This window comes from Anolis carolinensis, chromosome 4 (assembly GCF_035594765.1).
Source record: "Anolis carolinensis isolate JA03-04 chromosome 4, rAnoCar3.1.pri, whole genome shotgun sequence".
Classification (NCBI taxonomy): domain Eukaryota; kingdom Metazoa; phylum Chordata; class Lepidosauria; order Squamata; family Dactyloidae; genus Anolis; species Anolis carolinensis.
In genome coordinates, this window is record NC_085844.1 from 246,035,061 (window position 1) to 246,047,540 (window position 12,480).

General features: G+C 42.4%; 1 protein-coding gene across 2 annotated transcripts in view; it reads right to left on the reverse strand.

Moving 5' to 3' along the window:
- The window catches only part of LOC100557756 (tripartite motif-containing protein 54), a 44,393-nt gene extending 31,921 nt beyond the window's left edge, over positions 1-12,472 (reverse strand). For both annotated transcript variants that reach the window (XM_062979078.1, XM_062979077.1), the window contains exon 1: positions 10,162-12,472. In XM_062979078.1, coding sequence (XP_062835148.1) covers positions 10,162-10,329 — 168 coding nt within the window. In that variant the 5' untranslated portion in view covers positions 10,330-12,472. The remainder of the gene's footprint in view (positions 1-10,161) is intronic.
- Positions 12,473-12,480: the final 8 nt, after the last annotated feature.

The window sequence follows — 12,480 nt, forward strand, 5'->3', positions numbered from 1 at the left end:
TCTGCACCTCTTTTGGGAGCAATCCCAGCACTCGTTTTCTGAAGAAATGCTTCTGTAGTTGTGGGGAAAAAAGCCTTGATGCACCTTTGCTCTTTGAGAGAAATGTAGGTGTAGAAGAATTAAAACTAATGGAGTTCGACACCACTTTAACTGCCATGGCTCAATGCTGTGGGATTCTGGAATTGTAGTTTCACCAGCACTCTTTGGCAGAGAAGGTTTAAGATATTGGGAAACTACAACTCCCAGGATTCCATAACATAGATACGATAGATTGCTAAAAAAAAGAGAGAGAGAGAGAGAGAGAGACATGAACAAATCAAGTCAGACAACTTTCTTGAAGACAAAATGACTAAACTGAGCTTTAGCACAGCAGGTTAACCACCAGCTGCAATAAATCTTGCCAATCAAAAGGTTGGCAGTTCGAAGCCCATGTTGGGGGTGTCCTGTTTTGTCTTTCAAGAACAGCCTTAAAACATTGTAGTAAGTATATGAAAACTGCTTTACTTCAGCAGAACATAAAGTACAGCACATTCAGTTGAATAATGCAAAATGAAGCAAGGAAGTCTTAGGACAAGCACAGTTCTTAGTCTCTGATAAATTTCCAAATCAAATAGCAGCATTACTTCAGACAAAGAAACAGCAATAAATCCTTAGGAGCAGTTTCCCAGATGCAGACTTGAAGCAGGCACAAGGGGAGTGAAGGCTTAGGCATTAGAGTCAGTTTGTTACCAGCAAGAGCTGGCTGCACCTGCTTCTGCTCTATAGCCCTGAGTCCCCTCACAGCTGCTAGGGCAGTTCCTAATTACTCAGCTGCATTTCTGGCAGCTATTCTAGCTGAATGACGTCTCTGCACTGTCTCTTTTCGCCTCTCCTGAAAAGTGGGTACAGTACTGGCAAAATCTCCTCCTCAGATTCCAACTGGCCCTCTGATTCATGAACACTTTCCTGCTCCCCTTCCTCTTCTGAAGAAGAGGAATCCCTAACAGGGAGTGAGCACCTGACCTTCGGCCCAGCTCACTACCCATCTAGCAGATTGGAAACAGCTGTGAGTAGATAAATAGGTACTGCTTAAGTGAAGGGGGGGATATTTTAATAGCACCATAAGGAAATAGCTGAAAAATGCCAGCAATCAAAAAAGGAGGAAGTCTGTGAACAGGGCTCTTCAACATGGAGGATGGAGTGACAGCACTGCCTACCCCCCCCCCCCCCCCCCCCGTGGTTGGAATTGAGCACAAACTCCAGGACGCCGAAGATAGGAAATGCCTATATATATCTCAATCTGTACTGTTGTCTGTCCTGTCTGTGTATAACAGCATTAAATGTTTGTCGTATTTGTGTTCTGTGATCTGCCCTGAGTACCCTTTGGGGTGAGAAGGGTGGAATATAAATACTGTAAGTAAATAAATAAACCAAGGCCGCCGTCCTTTGGAAATATCATGACTCACAATGTGACTCACATTGAGTGATTCAACCAAGGAAATCAAAGCTGTTCCAAATTTGTAAGACCTGAGCAGGTAATCTAAAGTGATAGCAGTTCCTGTTTTAGTTCTGATGACCATGGCTGTTGGAGGTCTCTCACTCATAGGCTTGGCATAAGTTCAAGTTGTATTGATGGCAAAGATCAACAACAACAGATCAACAAATGATACCATTAACAAAGCATTACAGGTATTGACACATTAATTTTTGGACGTGGATGGGGATAGGCTGAGTATTGTACGCCTTGAGTCCTTAGATTGGGAGAAAAGTGAGATAAAAATAAAGTAAATAGAAGAAAGTTGACACTTCTGCAAGAGATTTGCTTCTCTTGGGGGACGACCTGGGTTCCTTCCTTGGAGTTTCCGAATGACGGATGATTTGTAAATGTTTCCATCTTCGTCTCTCTCTAGAGGGATGCCTTAACAGCTGCCTCTGCGCTATTAGGCATCTAGGTTTACTCTCTAGGCTTCTGGCCTTTGCTTTCTTGCTAAAATATCCTCTCCATCATCCCCTTTGGCATCCGCCATAGAGGCTCTAGGGGTTTGGCAGTGACCTTTGGAGTGACACCTTTTCTGAACTGCAGACATGATGCACTTCGGTTTATGTACCTTTCAAGAACTGCACATAAAAGTCCTTCAATATGGAAATAAAAGATAGAAATTGATGTCTGAATAAGGGGGATATTGAAGCAGCTTATTTACTTTTTACAACTTTGGAAGACGACATGACTATCCCCATAGACCTAGTTTAAATTTTTAAATTTTTTATCAAGTACAAGTGTTCCATGTTACATATTGTGATATATATGACTTTTCATATACAGTAGTCTCGCTTATCCAGCATTCTGTATTATCCAACACAGTTTGCCTTTTAGCAGTCAATGTTTTTGTAGTCCATGTTTTCAATACATTGCGATGTTTTGGCACTAAATTCGTAAATACAGTAATTACTACATAACGTTACCATGTATTGAACTGCTTTTTCTGTCGATTTGTTGTAAAACATGATGTTTGGGTGCTTAATTTGTAAAATCATAATGTAATTTGATGTTTAATAGGCTTTTCCTTAATCCCTTCTTATTATCCAACATTTTTGCTTATCCAACATTCTGCCGGCCCGTTTATGTTGGATAAGTGAGACTCTACTGTAATAGAAATAATAGAATATAATTCTTTTTAACTTTCCCACCTAAAATTCCCTTTAAACTAATCCCTGATCTACTTGATATTTTGGCCCTTTCTACGCTGCCATATAAAATCCAGATAATCTGCTTTGAACTGGGTTATATACCAGTGTAGATTTATATAATCCAGTTCAAAGCAGATAATGTGGATTATTTTTTTTAAACTGGATTATATGGCAGTGCATATGACCGTGGTGGTGCAATGATTTTAACCCTTGTGCTGCTGAACTGCTGACCTGAAGCTTGGCCATTCAAATCTACGAGACAGGGTGAGCTCCCGTCTGTCAGCCCTAGCTCCTGCCAACCTAGCAGTTCAAAAACATTCAAATGTGAGTAGATAAATAGGTATTGCTTTGGTGGGAAAAGGCAAAGAGATGCTCCAAGCAATCTTGCCAGCCACACAACCTACTTGGCTTGAAAATGAAGAAAGCACGTTTGCAGAGCCAGAGGTGATCCCTGCCTCCAGAAGCCGGAAATGAAAGGAGAAGCCTTTGCCTTTGTTTGTGTTTGTGTGTCTCATTGTATGTGATTGTAAAGGCATTGAATGTTTGCCTATGTCTGCTGTAAATGCTGTAATCCACTCTGAGTCCCCTGGGGAGGAGGGCAGAATATAATTAAAATATATCATCATCATCATCATCATCATCATCAGATGAGGCCTAAGAAGTATATTTATACAAAAACAATTCAAACTGAATTCCCATCTCTTTCTTTAAAGACATACTGAGTACATTATTATGTCGTGCCAGTTATCATAATCTATATAAACCTTTTCTTTCTGTCTTCATTGGTTTCTTATAAAAATTTCAGCCCACAGTGATTTCACATTTTCTTTCTTTTCAATATGATTTATAACAGATTCCCAGATGAAACTGCTGAGCTCCTGAACTTGCTGACCAAGCAATTCAAATCCGGGGAACAGGATGAGCTCCAGCTGCTAGCTCCAGCTTCTGCCAAGCTAGCAATTCAAAAACATGCCAATGTGAGTAGATCAATAGGTACCGCGTTGGCGGGAAGGTAACGGCACTCCATGCAGTCTTGCCAGGCACATGACCTTGGAGGTGTCTATGGACAATGCCAGTTCTTTGGCTTAGAAATGGAGAGGAGCACCAACTCCCAGAATCAGACATGACTAGACTTAATGTCAGGGGAAAACCTTTACCTTTACCTATAACAGGTTCCTTGTAAATTGCAAAGGTATCTAGCAATTTCTCTGTTATCAAACATGTTATGTTTATTTACAATTTATTTATTTACAATATTTATACCCTGCCCTTTTCACCCAAGGGGACTCAGGGCGGCTTACAGAAATTGGCAAAATTTCATGCCCAATGCTTATAATGTTATACTTATAATCCCGTTCTCTTTTCTTGATAGTAAATCTTATTCTTCCACTTTTGGGTTAATTTCAGCAAAAGCGATGTGCTAAATCAAAGGCAGAGATTTGCGACAAGTTCAGGGACTGTTTTCTTTGGCTCTTCGTGGTAAATGGATGGTTCAAAGTGCTTTAAAAGGAAGACACAAAGAAATCCCACTTGTGTTACTTTTTAATGGGTATTCTTTTCCACCATTTAATTGCTTTTGCAGAGACATGACAAATGGAGGCCCGTAGAGGAGGGAAGGAAACCTGGATTAATTCCAAGCAAAATGGTAATTATAGTACAGATGTCAGCCTTAAGGACTATCCCACTGGATTCCCCTTGTTTTCCATTAACTGAATAATAATAATGACGATGACTGTGTGTAGTGTGGGTTAATAAGTCTTTATTTAGAACCGGGTGGGCAAATTGTAGCCCTTGAGCCACATGCAGGTTCCCTTCAGACCTCCCACACGGACCCATCCTACATCTTGGCAATTCTCTCTGCACCAGAGAATTAATGCAGTTTGACACCAATTTCACTGCCATGGAGCCATGCTATGAAATTGTGGGAGCTGCAATTTGATGAAGCACCAGCCCTTTTTGGCAGAGAAGGGTAAAGACCTTGTAAAACTACAGCCATGATTCCATAACATGCAACCATGGCAGCTAAAGTGGAGTCAAACTGGACTAATTCTACAGCGTACAAGCACTCATGGTCTCTTCATTGCTATTTTATGGTTTTAGCTGAACAATCTCCACTCAGAAAAGGTTCCAGGTAAGGTAAAGGTAAAGGTTTCCGTAGACACCTCCAAGGTCATGTGGCCACTGACATGACTGCATGGAGCGCCATTACCTTCCCGCCGGAGCAGTACCTATTGATCTACTCACATTTGCATATTTTCGAACTGCTAGGTTGGCAGAAGCTGGGGCTAACAGCGGGCGCTCACACCGCTCCCGGGATTTGAACCTGGGACCTTTCGGTCTGCAAGTTCAGCAGGTCAGCTCTTTAACACACTTCGCCACAGGGGCTCCAGAGGGAGAGGCTATTCTGTCAAACCTTCCTGATCTCAAGTCCATATTCCTTTTCTTAGACGAGATGTCAGAAGAAGAGCTTCAGCAGGCATTACGTCAATGGCCAGAGAAATCATCTCCTAGCTGAGTTGCTCACCTATCTAATGTGTTGCTCACCTATCCAAGTTGACCGATACTGTAAGCAAAGCAACAGAGAGATTCCTCATGCCTGTTGGGAAGAGGAACATGGGAAGCCGGCATTATGATGTTTATTATGTTTATTATTGTTATGTTTATTATTATGTTTGTTATGGGTTTTTTTCGTGTCAGGAGCAACTTGAGTCGCTTCTGGTGTGAGAGAATTGGCCGTCTGCAAGGACGTTGCCTAGGGGACGCCCGGATGTTTTGATGTTTTTACCATCCTTGTGGGAGGCTTCTCTCATGTCCCCGCATGGAGCTGGAGCTGATAGAGGGAGCTCATCCGCACTCTCCCCGGGTCGGATTCAAACCTGACAGCTTTCAGGTCAGCAACCCAACCTTCAAGTCATGAGGCTTTAGTCCACTATGCCATTTAATAACAACAACAACAAAAACAACAACTTTATTTATATCCTGCCACCATTTCCCAAAGGGACTCAGGGCGGCTTACAAAACAGCACATATTGATGCTATGACACATAAAATACAAGTAAAGTATATCAACATTAGTAACAACACAATATCGAAAAGATAAACAACACTTACAAATGTAAAACCCAACTCCATTTAAATAAGATATTCAATAAAAACGCAGCAATAGCAATTTAAAATGGACAATACTAAATTCCAAGTAACCGTAATACAAAGCAAGACCAATTAAAATGGGCAATACTAAATTCCATGTAACCGTAAAACAAAGCAAGAGCAATTAAAATGGGCAATACTAAATTCCAAGTGACATGAAGTGTCAGAGTGAGTTTGTTTGAGCAGCTGATGCCTTAGGCATTCTCTAGTAAAGATAAAGGTTTCCCCTGACGTTAAGTCCAGTCGTGACCGACTCTGGGGGTTGGTGCTCATCTCCATTTCTAAGCTGAAGAGACTGCGTTGTCCATAGACATCTCCAGGTCATGTCCACTGCGTGGAGCGCCATTACCTTCATGCTGGAGCGATACCTATTGATCTACTCACATTTGCATGTTTTCGAGCTGCTAGGTTGGCAGGAGCTGGGGCTAACAGCGGGCACTCATTCTGCTCCCGGGATTTGAACATGGGACCTTTTGGTCCGCAAGTTCAGCAGCTCAGTGCTTTAACGCACTGTGCCACCAGGGGCCCAGGCATTGTCTAAGGCCTGCTTAAAAAGCCAACTTTTCAGCTCCTTCTGAAAGCATTGCAGAGTAGAGGCTTGCTTAATTTCCCTGGGGAGGATATTCCAAAGCCGAGGGGCCACCACGGAGAAGGCCCTCTCCCTTGTCCCCACCAACCGTGCTTAAGACGGAGGTGGGACCGAGAGGAGGGCCTCCCCAGCAGACCTCAGAGTCCATGCAGGTTCATAGGGGGGGATACGGTCACGAAGATAGGCTGGACCCGAACCATGTAGGACTTTGTATGTAATGACCTGCACTTTGAATTGGGACTGGAAACTTGTCGGCAGCCAATGGAGCTGCTTTAACAGGGGCATGGTATGCTCCCTATAGCTAGTCCCTGTTAGTAGTTCTAGCTGCCGATCTTTGCACTAATTACAGTTTCCGAGCCGTTTTCAAAGGCAGCCCCACATAAAGTGCATTGCAGTAATCCATTCTAGATGTAACTAAGGCATGGGCCACCATTGCCAAGTCAGGCTTTTTGGAGTATGGTTGCATCTGGCACACAAGCGAAGGCCCTCCCGGCCACCACCAACATCTGAGCCTCAAGTGTCAGGGCTGAGTCCAGGAGGACCCCAAGATTGTGGACCTGTGTCCTCAGGGGAAGTGTAACTTCATTGAGCACAGGTTGCCATCCTATACGCCAATCTGTCTTGCAGGAGGACCTCTGTCTTGTCTGAATTAAGCTTCAGCCTGTTAGCCCTCATCCAGTCCATCACAGCTGCCAGACACTAGTCCAGGATCCAGGGAGATTCCTTGGAATTGGGTGGAAAGGAGTAATAGAGTTGAGTGTCATCTGCGTATTATTTTTGTTATATTTATTTATACCCCACCATTTCTTTCCATAAAGGAGACTCAAAGCGGCTAGATACTAAGTTAACATACCACAAGTAACTGGTAATATATCATGTATGATCACCTAGTCTGGTATTATCACTTCTGGCTGGCAGCTTTAATATATTAACTTGCTGTTCTGCTTACCCAAAAGCTGCCACAAATATAGTATGGCTTCCTATTGTCATGCTGCTTCTAGCCTGGGTTTCCCAAGTTGTTTCTTATGTGGAAAACATATCCCAGAGGGGGACAATTTGATTTTTAAGGGGGGCAGTTCGAGAATAATTTATTAACAGTGGATTTTTTCTGTTTCTTATGGTTCTTGGGACCTCATATACAGTATATAAATATACTAGCTATGCCCGGCCACGCGTTGCTGTGGCAAAGTATGGTGGTATGGGAAATAAAGTATTGAGGAATTGGTGGTAGTTAAGGTAAAGGGTAAAGGTAGCCTTCTAACTGGCAGCAATTGGATAAAAAGAATTATTTCTCTCCCTCTAATTAGGACTTTCTTTTTCTTTTCTTTTTGTTGTATCAACCTAGAGGCGTGGATGAGGGGTTGTGCTGTCAATTTTCGAGGTTGTGGGGCCTGTAGTTTTGTTGTTTTGTCCGCTGCCGTGATGCCATTACTCTTTTATATATATAGATATACAAACAATAACAACACTGTGTTACATTAGAAGTCTGGGGTTGTTCTTGGGTGCCTTCAAGAAGATTCTGTTTTCTTGGCAACCCTAAGGCAAACCTAACAGGAGGTTTTCTTGACAAGATTGGATCAGAAGGGGTTTGCCTTTGCCTTCCTCTGAGGCTGAGAAAAAACTTCAAAGAAAGTGTCCAAAGACAGAAGAAGTTACCATTCCTATCCGCTCAGAAATTAAAGAACTGTAGTTCCCAGGATCTGCCAGCCCGCAGGGATTTTGAAGCATTCTAGGCATAAAAATAATTTTCCCAAGTTTTGATAAGGGTCTCTTTTGGTTTCTTTGCCAACAATATAGTGGAAACTATATAGATCAGGCATGGGCAAACTTGGGCCCTCCAGGTGTTTTGGACTTCAACTTCCACAATTCCTAACAGCCTATCGGCTGTTAGGAATTGTGGGAGTTGGAGTCCAAAACATCTGGAGGGCTAAAGATTGCCTATACCTGATATAGATCCATTTTTTCCACTTACCTCCTCAAAACAAATCTCAGACTCTACACTGAAACACTCTGGTAGAGATGAGTGGCCTTCTTAAAAGGGGAGGATTGGATATTCTTGTGCGAAAGAGCACTTAATGGTGAATTAACATAATACAAAGGTTATTGCTTTGTGGGGAAAGCCAGACAGACTGATTCATGATCGTCAGACGTAGTAGTTGAAAAGCAGTAAATATACGTAGGAGGGCTTTGCAGGGGAACATGTTAGAGAGAAAACGCAAATCATGACAGCAAAATTCACGTCACAACGAAGCCTCTGTATGCAATTTTGTTTGGTACATCACAAAGTAAAGCCATTTGCTGGAAAGACTGTAGGCACAGTATTGAGTGGAAATGAAATATACGTAGCAGGAAGGTAAGCATAGTTTTAAAAATATGAGATTTGAATCATAGAGTGAAGGGAAATAAAGTATATTGGTTAAAATGAGAACTACAATAGCAATAATAGATCCCATTTTTAGTTATTTTAGATGCATGTTTTAACTGGATGGATTAATAACTTTTTTTGAGACTTTTGCATCACATATTGTTTTGGTGAAGCTATTTGGAACTGCTTTAGTTACCTGAGGTCTCCTATTGGTAGAAAGGTGGGGTATGAATCAATCCCAATCAATCAAAAATAAATGAAACCATGAGGCCTGAAACATTTAATGGGATGGAGAGGATCATATCTCAGGAGTGATGTCCTTGTGTTGCATGTAGGAGGTTATCAGGTTTAACCCCTTTATCATCTCCAGGTAGAGTTGAGAAAAAAAAACCCTTTGGTTGGGATATGCTGAATTAGATGGATCAATGGCACAAAACCCACAAAGACCCCCAGGTTGAGAAATACTGGATTAAACCCTTGTGCCAGCTGAACTGCTGACCTGAAGACAGGAAGGTCAGCTGTTGGAATCTGTGATAGGGTGAGCTCCCGTCTGTCAGCCCCAGCTTCCCATGCGGGAACATGAGAGAAGCCTCCCACAGGATAGTAACACATCCGAATGTCCCTTGGGCAATGTTCTCGCAGACGGCCAATTCTCTCACACCAGAAGCAACTTGCAGTATATTCTCAATTTGCTTCTGACACAATTTTAAAAATGGCTCTACAGCTAATCAGTTTTGTCTGATGGGTCTCAAGTTCTAGTGTTATGAAAAACAATATTTTTGCCTGGTCAGCTTCCTGGAAATCATTTTATAAATCTCAGTCATGCCGGTAAACATAATACTGATATGTTGTTGAAGGCTTTCATGGCCGGGATCACAGGGTTGTTGTATGTTTTCCGGGCTGTATGGCCATGTTCTAGAAGTATTCTCTCCTGACGTTTCACCCACATCTATGGCAGGCATCCTCAGAGGTTGTGAGGCAAATCTAGGTGTCCAAAAAGTAACCTTTGAAAGCTTTGCTGTGTGTGTGTGTGTGTGTGTGTGTGTGTGTATGTGTATGTGTATGTATGTGTGTGTGTGTGTGTGTGTGTGTGTATATATATATATATATGGAGAGCAAATACCCCCATAGCTGTGGGCCTTTCTTCCAAATACACCACACCTACCATGACAATGAATATTTTGCTAACAGTTTCATAAAACTGTGTTGACACCCACTTACAGTAACAGAATCTTAGATTTGGAAGGGACCCCCAAGGGCCATCTACTCCAACCCCTAGCCATGTAGCAATATACAACTAAAACATTCAGGAAAGTGCCCTTATCTGCAGGTAGGTCATCTCAAACACAGCTAAGGATTTAATAGTGGATTCAAAGTATGCATGGCTCACCTGGAAGATGTCGTTGGCACATTTTCTACACAGGTTGTGCTGACAGGGCAGGATGACCACTGGTTTGGTGAACATTTCCAAGCAAATGGGGCATATAAGCTGTCTCTCCAGGCTATCCATCGTGGGGCAATCTCTGGGGCAGGAGCTGTATTCCATGTGGGTCGACATGGCAATCCAACAGACTGCTGCTCTTCTGGATGCAGCTCACTGTGCGCCTTTGTCATAGTCACAAAATGTGTGTGGGGGTGGGAGTGGGGAGGATGAACAAGTGTGGAAGGAATCATCACAACCATCACCTCAATGCAAGAGGCAGCTGTCTGCCCCGTTTCCCAGGAGAGGAGCCTTGGCTGTTTTTGAAAACCTAAAGAATGCAACTGCGGAGGCTATCTCTTGCTCCCACCGTCTTGGGAAGAGAAGGGTTTTAGGTTTCAACTGTCTCCAATTTCTGCTCCAGTCCATAGAGCTATAAGCTAAAATGGAAATCCGGGTATTGGGGATAAACAAGATTTCAAACAAAACAGAAGCTGAAGTTTCCATCCAACTTTAGTATACAAATTTCAAAATTCAAAGCTGGTGGAAAATAAGAAATAACAAACTAGGGAACTAGGGGCAGCTAACAAAGATACCCACAGGCAGAAAGTAGCCAGTAGATGAAGCCATTCTATGCAAATTAGGGTGATTAACTGCAACATTCACGCTAGCCTCCAACTGACAAGAGTTCTTCCCTCACCCTGGACTTTCCAAAGATATATATAAACCTTCCTTGCTGAGTTTCTCCATACCTCACAACTTCTGAGGATGCCTGCCATAGATGTGGACGAAATGTCAGGAGAGAATGCTTCTAGAACATGGCCATACAGCCTGGAAAACATACAACAACCCTAACTCCTGTGTTTCTTTACTGGCCCAAATTGGCCAGCTATTTCAACCAGTTATTACCATCTTAAATGTGTGCCATTTTCCCTCATTTTAACTTTTGTGCCCCTTGGGTCTCCTCCCTATTCCAAACAATCCAAAACCCCAAATCCTGAGAACTTAATGTTGAGCAACATGTACTTTGCATGTGGGAAAGTAACAGTGTCAACTCTGCTTTGTGTCTCTTTGTGGAAAGAAAAAGCAAGGTATAAACATAACGACAACAACTCCAGGTGAAAGGATCAGGTGGCACACGATGGGAAGCGTCTTTCTCTTGAAATCTTGGAGCGGGCTGCCTGTCAGAATTGGAGATATAAATTGAGGCGGGCAACTTGTCTGGCTTGAAGGTAAGTTTTTTTGACTCAATCAAGTTAGAGAGTTGGATTCCTCCTTTTAAAAGACGGTCTCTCATATTGTGATCATATGCTGAGCCTTAAAAGGTTAATAACTTTTTTTTTCATATCCTCACTGTCCAAATGAATGGTTGCCTCTTTTTGTGAGTACAAATGACTGAGAAAACAGACAATACAGAGAGATTGTGCCCACTTCCTCCAAACACGATTTGCCCCATTCTCTGAATACAAGGGCACAGAAAAATATTCAGTAAAGGCAGATTTTTCCACTGTGCTTTTGACTAGACAACCCCCCAATTTGGCCCCAACTTGGACATAAAATCTTGTACCTTACCACTATTCCCTACCCAAAGATATTATGCTCCATTTTATATTGCCCTCCATCCCTAATTCTGCTGTCTGATTTACACTTTATCCATCAGCCCTATCCTCAAAATTGATTTGCACCAGCCTGCCCACCTGTGCCCAGGAACAGATTATTTCAGGTTCACTGGTTGGTTCAATGGTTGCTTCTAAATTTTGTTATAATATTGTTGTTTTATTCTGTTTTATGCTATTGTCTATGCACTTAAGTATGTATGTATTTTAACTTTGTTAATTGGACTCATCCCCATGTAAGCTGCCCCAAGTCCCTTCGGGGAGATGGAGGCGGGGTACAAAAATAAAGCTGTTGTTGTTGTTGTAGTTCCTGTTCTTACCTGTCCTATTAACCTTAAAGAACTATATGTGTTATCAGTGTGCCCTGCCTAGGACTGCCAAGTACAATATAAGATGGGGTCCTGCATCTTTAATTGCTGCGTAGAAGACAGAACTTCATGCAGAACCTGCCAACATGGTTGTCCTTTACACAACCATTAAGTGTACAGGAGCCCCGTCCTGTATTTCATCTGGCAGCTCTGATGCAAGACACATGCTTTCAATGAAATCCGGATGTGCAAACTTCCCCCAGAGAAACTGTGTCAGTATTATGGAAATGTTTGGCTTCCCTCAAAATTCCACAGATGATGTGTTGTCCAAAGGATGAAATCCTCCTTCAGTTATCCAGGTATCC